The sequence below is a fragment of the Asparagus officinalis genome, chromosome 7 (assembly GCF_001876935.1).
Source record: "Asparagus officinalis chromosome 7, Aspof.V1, whole genome shotgun sequence".
Taxonomy (NCBI): domain Eukaryota; kingdom Viridiplantae; phylum Streptophyta; class Magnoliopsida; order Asparagales; family Asparagaceae; genus Asparagus; species Asparagus officinalis.
Genome location: NC_033800.1, coordinates 149,494,814 through 149,501,343, shown reverse-complemented (window position 1 = coordinate 149,501,343; position 6,530 = coordinate 149,494,814). Strand labels below are relative to the sequence as shown.

General features: G+C 36.6%; 2 protein-coding genes across 5 annotated transcripts; both read right to left on the bottom strand.

The window, feature by feature from the left end:
- On the bottom strand, positions 747–4,802 carry LOC109848840 (transmembrane protein 97-like). 2 transcript variants are annotated; one of them, XM_020418541.1, is made up of 3 exons: positions 4,340–4,802; positions 3,124–3,182; positions 747–1,223 (listed from the first exon to the last, which is right to left on the bottom strand). In XM_020418541.1, exons 1-3 carry the CDS (start codon positions 4,389–4,391, stop codon positions 1,047–1,049), a joined length of 288 nt encoding a protein of 95 aa, XP_020274130.1. In that variant the 5' UTR covers positions 4,392–4,802; the 3' UTR covers positions 747–1,046. The 2 variants fall into 2 exon arrangements, with proteins under 2 accessions (XP_020274130.1, XP_020274129.1); XM_020418540.1 differs by lacking the exons at positions 3,124–3,182; positions 4,340–4,802 and adding an exon at positions 2,285–3,117.
- On the bottom strand, positions 5,185–6,439 carry LOC109848841 (succinate dehydrogenase subunit 3-2, mitochondrial-like). 3 transcript variants are annotated; one of them, XM_020418542.1, is made up of 4 exons: positions 6,322–6,439; positions 6,093–6,149; positions 5,885–5,932; positions 5,185–5,775 (listed from the first exon to the last, which is right to left on the bottom strand). In XM_020418542.1, the coding sequence occupies exons 2-4, from the start codon at positions 6,124–6,126 to the stop codon at positions 5,453–5,455; spliced, it is 405 nt and encodes a 134-aa protein (XP_020274131.1). In that variant the 5' UTR covers positions 6,127–6,149; positions 6,322–6,439; the 3' UTR covers positions 5,185–5,452. The 3 variants fall into 3 exon arrangements, with proteins under 3 accessions (XP_020274131.1, XP_020274133.1, XP_020274132.1); XM_020418544.1 differs by having other exon boundaries at positions 5,891–5,932; XM_020418543.1 differs by lacking the exon at positions 6,322–6,439 and having other exon boundaries at positions 6,093–6,173.

The following is a 6,530-nucleotide window of genomic DNA, read 5'->3' as shown; positions in this document are numbered from 1 at the left end:
CCCCCCCCCTTAAAAAAAAAAAAAAAAAAAAAATCCCTTGCAGATCGACGTGCTTGCTTGCTCTTGGTGATGATTCGTGGGGTTATCCGTCTCAATGGTATTCGTAGTGCTGCTTTCTGCTGGAGTGTCGCTGGTCATGCATTACGTTGGTTGGCCTGCATATCTCTGATCCAAGCTTAATTATAATTAATGTGGCGAGGGGGCATCCCTGTCAATAATTAATATGGTACTAATTAATTTTTGTGAATCATATTATACTAGCTACGTACGTATGAGCTATATATGTGCGTATATATCACGGCACCTGGCAGAGTGCTATAGTCGAACTACCAAGGGAACGTACAAAGAGTCTGTTAGATTTCTTTTTTCAATTTGGTTTCACTTTTGAAGTTTGAAACTATTTCTGTTGATCTTTCCCAAGTGAGGTGAGGGTATTTATTTATTTATTTATTTATTTATTTTCCCAAATATGATACCATTTTTGTTATTCTAAAAGTTTGAAACTACTTTCTTATGTATACCATTTTTTGTTAATTCTAAAAGTTTCGGAGTCAAAAGTGTCACAAGGCCCAAACTTACTGGAGTTTAATGAGATTTACCCATCATTCTAAATTTTTTAGGTTCAAACAACAATATAAACAAGAAGATCATTACGAACGACTAAAATCAAGGAGAGTGACATTTAACTATGATTATATTAGCTCAGCAACAGAATAATTAATTTTTGCTTGTCTACAATGTCTACATAAGAAAGTACCTTAATGAAATAATGAACAAGAAAAAAAATGATACAGTAGGTACAATGTTCTACCAACAAACAAGTTGACCTATTAATCCATTTTACTAATACATGACATGTTACAAAGATCAACAAGACATAAACCTGAAGGCAACCATAACTCCAAAAGTACGCGTAATAATACACGGAAAACATTTCAACTGTTCCTCAAGAAAATAAGGCTTCCAAAGATGCATTAAGATATAAAACTAATATTATAAGGAACATGGAGGTAATAAATGGCGCCGAATAAATGGCGCTTGATTGATCAAACCCTCTTCTTCTGAGCAGGAGGAGGTGCGTTGGAAGCAGAGATCGAACAATAACGAGGAGGAAAGAGCCCTCTGAGAGTCGCCAAGATTGCGAAAACCACAAAGGGGGAGTACATCTGAACCAGTTTCTTTGATTCTCTGCCCGAACCCAGTAGCTCTGACATAATACTAGCCTGAAATTATCAAACACCAAAGATATTGTAAATAATATGAAACAAAAAGTAAGGGTTCTACAACCCAAAAGCCAAAGTTTGGCGTATTAGAGTAATTTGTGATGTAAAATACAGGTTTGACTCTCATTAGTGATAGCCCAAAATTGATGTGTTAAGGGGTAAAGCATCTACTTCGTTCAAAGATTTTTTTTTAAAAGTATGTACTGTTCACAAAAAATCAAATAAATCATCACTGCTTAAACAACTAAATGACGAGATCATTAATCAAATTAATAACAAATTCAAAGGATTCTTGTTGAACCACATAAAGCTGGAGATATCCATGGCAAAAACTAGATCTTCTACTAAGCAGTGAAATCAACAATTAGGCGTTGAAATAAGAAATAAAATCAAAAATAGCAAATCAATCAAAATTCAGAAAAGATAAAAGGTTAGGTACCCCGCATTACTTTAAACTAGCATAGTCTACAGGAGTGTAACCGAAGCTGAAGCTAACTATGATAATAAACTATCTGTGGTCGGCCTAACTATGATAATAAGCTAGCAAATTGATATTTTCAGGAAAGATCATCATAAATAATAAAATTAACATTTTGCGCTGCTCAAGCTATCTATAAACTATAGAACTATGGATCTACATGATAACATTGATAAGGCAATAGGACAGCCAAACCCACATGTTGACTGCAATACACCAGGACCCGAATTCATTTTAATAAACTGATAACCAATAACAAACTTACACCCACACACATACAAATCAGTTCTTTCTGATCTGGGTACCAAGTATATATCTTTCAGGGTGGCATTACTATAAAACTAATCAAGTGTAGTTTACAATTAAAAGCAAAGATCAACAGTAGTAAGACGACCAATAAAGAAGAGAAACATTTGACATATTGCAAGTTTTGAGCATATTCAGCTGTCAATCTTAAAACAAATGAATCCATTACCAAGAACAGATTTTCTGACATGGGTCAGGAGCATTACAGTAAAACAGCGTCGTTTCTCAAGTAAAAACTCAAATCAGAACCAAAAGACGCCAAGATGTAATTTCTTACCATGGAAACGCCAGAACCAACACCAGCCATGATCAAAGTGGTCCTAACCCATTTCTTGCGACTAAGAATCCCGTAAGCGTTGAGAAGAGCTAGAGGCCAGAGGAACAAGGCCTCGACCCAAACAAGCCCAACAAAGAATGGTGGCATCTCCTTCATCAGATAGTCCCCATAGTCTCGCTCATATTGTTGCTTGAACTCAACAAGAAATGAAGGGTGGAGATAAGAAGGGGCAATGGTTTGGGAGTCCATTAAAGGGAAGGCAAGGGAGAGAAGTACAGAGAAAAGGAGAATAAAACCGTCAACAAGGATTGAGATGAGACCCATTGATTGATTTTGCTGCTGTTCTTTGAACCAGAGAAACACAAGAGTTGGAGAGAGAAAGAGAGGGGAAAAGTTTAGAGATTGGGAGAGTTCAAACGGGAATATAAATGGGTTGCTGGTGGGTGATGTTGGTAGATAATTATAGGCTAAGGTGCTCCTTTAAGTTTTCCCCTTTATATAAATATTTTCCCCCCATTTTAAAAGGGTTTTAGTCATGTTCATGAATAAAAAAGGCATTATTATGTAAGTAGCTTGAGATTCTTCAATACAAAAACTCAGACAACCTGTCACGCTTGTCATTTTTTGTATTATCTTGGAAGTAGGCTAAAAAGTCAATGTGGCCAGCACGGGCAACACAAATATTCTGCTCTTTAGGCTGAAATATTGTTCTTAACAAGTTTTTTTAGGAATTAAGACGTCAAACTAAGAAGTTCTATAGAAGTTAAAGAAATAATTAGATTGGAGATACTACATGTGACTAAATGATGATTAGGAGCTCGAATGATGAGAAACCTTACATTTAAGATCCGATAATCTGAAGTTCGTGGCCTTTTGCTCCTCCAGAGACTTGTGTATTCTGCAGGACAGAACAAAGCTTCATATTCATATTCTGTTAGACTAAAACAAGTAGCAATAAAGTTAACAGTCTAAAGAACTAAAAAAAAACTCAAATGAGTCGTGTCTATCTTGAAGAAATAATGCAGCTTGACTGGAAATGACTGGGGAAGTTTGGATCGCCAGCAGTCTAAATATGTACGTTACATTGTATTGAATAAATAAGAAAACACGAAACACATAATGAACTAAATTTTTCGATGGCTTGACCTAAATCGGTTTTCCTTGAGAAACAAACTAAATCTGAATGTATCCTACAAGTCAACTGGCATTCATGTCTGTTCATTGTTATTGTACTACCTTCCAAAACACAAGTTTCATATGCTTTTTCTTCTACACGTAACCAACTTTCCGAAAGAATACATAAAAAGCAACTAAGCAGCTTTCTAGAATACCGACAAAACTTTTTGATGGTAACTTTCCGAAAGAATACATAAAAAGCAACTAAGCAGCTTTCTAGAATACCGACAAAACTTTTTGATGGTATCTACTCTCAGCACAGAAGTTGAAGGAACTAAGCAGCTTTCTAGAATACCGACAAAACTTTTTGATGGTATCTACTCTCAGCACAGAAGTTGAAGGTACAAAAGATGGTATGAAACATACAAGGAAGAATATTCAATTGCAACAAACATAAACTATGCGTTCTTTATCTAATCTAATCTAATGCATGTAAAAGGTGAAGTCGATAAAATATCACAGATTGAAACAATAAAAAGATTTTCTTTATAGCTCAAGAAGTCAATCATTGATTAAAAAAACACTAACACTAAACGCGAACAGCTAAATAGGTTAAGGCATGAGATGAATTAAAAAGAAGATTAAGTATCAACAATAAAAATAATATGCATAGGGTATAGTATTCAAATAAGAATCTAAACAGAGCTATACTAAACAAAATTAGTGTCCAAGATGGGAAGGGCTATACTGAGGAAAACTTAGACATATTTTGTCAGTATCTTATATGGTGCCCAAGCGAATATGCTGTATAAGTATTTGACAAAATCCAATTCACATGATGAACATCTTACAACCTGAAGACAAACCACTAAAAGAAATGCCTACACAAACACTTGTACAATAAATAAGTAACTGCTACCTTTCAAGCCCAAAGGTTACCTTCCTTTTTTTTCTTCTCTTTTTTTAAGAGTGTTGAACACATTTCTCCCATCAGGAATTGCTTTTCATGTCAGGAGCTTTCGATATCTGCTGCTTCTAGTATACTTACCTGTATTAGCATTCCAACTAGAATCATGATGGTGGGTCCGTCTTTTGCTTCTTCTTGAGGATCCTCATTCTGAAAATTTTCATAAATGAGTGACACTAAACAACTTCGACGTAATAACATTATTGCAGTTCATATACTTGCTCATAAAGAGTTATGTTAATAGAATTTGCCTAAAAATTTTATATGCAATAGTAATAAAATGGAAAATGCCACAATTGAGCAGGAAAAATCTATGAACTATCAACATAAAGGGCATATTTGATGGTGTGCGTTCATTTCTCAGTTAATTAAATCAATACCCAAGAACTAATCAAGGGGCAGAAAAATTTTGTGCCTGAAACAGATGTAGAAACAGGATACCTTTCCAACGATAATACAAGATCATGATCCCGCAGGTTGCCACACGCTGTCACAGGACTTTGTCCAAGCTACAATAAGAAGTATGATCAATGCCATGAAATAAGATAAATGCATCAAGCATAAATGTCAGCTATACACATCATGTACTAAGCATTCTCTGAACAGAACACCCTTGTGCAGCAACACTAAATGACCAAAAAGCTAAATACAAGTGCTCAGTTGACCCAAGCCAATGCAGATAAGAAAAAGCAAGGATTCAAGTAAGATTTCCACTTATACTCATTTAATTTATTTTCCCTCCCACAGATGTTCAGCTTGTTCTTAAGAAAGGGCCCTGGAGCCAAACACCACATGAACACTCAAGATGACATGATTCTAAAACATGGCTCAAGAGCGAGATCGCGTGCATACAAAAGACCAGGAAAGTTGCATATAAATATGCAATCACTAAACGTCTTAAACAATACAATCATTATTACATCATCCACCGATTTCTCGGTCATTACAGTTTGCAAATGTCAGAAAAACAAGCAGACAGCAATTACTTGTTCGTTTGATCCAGAAAGGTTATTATGAACTTGTGCCGGTAATGAGATTTCAAGAAAATGCACCATATGAAGCAAGCGCAACATATTCACTGCCTCTCATACATCATACAAGAGACTGAACTTCATAGCAATTGGGATCAGCATGATCCCACCAGCTAAAACAGCTCCAAAAATACGATGGGAAATGGAATAGGTTGCACTAAGCTGTGGCTTCTTAAGAGCCAAATGAGGTGACAATGGGCGATTCAAGAAAGCTCCTTTGGAGGATTCGGCCAGAACCTGGCTCCCATGGAGAGCTCTGCTTCCGCAAAGTCCAGCACTCAGCTTGGTTGGGCCCACAATGGACGGACCACTCGAAAATCTTGAACTCTGAAGCCCACCCATCATTTGGTACTTTGAATTGGCTCCAGCAAGGTAGCCTAGATCACAGACAAATTTGTCCATCATGCATGACATAACGAATCGAAGAAATGCTTTCAATTATTTTCAAAGTTGTTATTTCAAAATAAGGAGTGTGAAGTTTCCAACCAATACCACGAAGTGCAAAAGGAGTATCCATGCTCATCTTGCACAAACCTGAAGTTAAAGAACATTTTAAAAGCAAACTAATCAAAATTGAGCTAATCTTAAACCAAAGCGATTGGCATCATGAGTCACAAACTAACGAAAGTTGGACCTTTTCAAAAGAAGACTGTAAAAAAAATGTAGAAAATTGCCGATGCAAACCCTAGATTACCTTCAAGGGCCACAGATTTCGATTCCGCCGCCATTGATGAGCCGATCGAAACAAATCCTGCAGAGATTGGGAAGATAAAACGGCCCTCGTCAGCAATAATCACGGACGAAACCCTAACCCGTCAACTGATCTAGAATCGCGATGCTCAATCAATACAAAAGAAGAAGAGAAGAAAAATTAGGAAAAATAATCCGAGAAAACCCTGCTTTAGTGGAAACCCTAGAGTTACCTCCTATCGACGATCGACGAAGCTCCCGAGTTCTCGTGAGATCATCAAGTGGGATTAATTTCGTCTTGTTCGGATTTATGCATCCATACCCTTGTCAAAACCATATTTAGTACGATACTTCTCTTCGTAATTGCATGGAGATTTCGCACTTACGTCCTGCATCTATTTATCTTTGCACGTGCATTTGCTTTATGTGGGCTCCAGCCCAG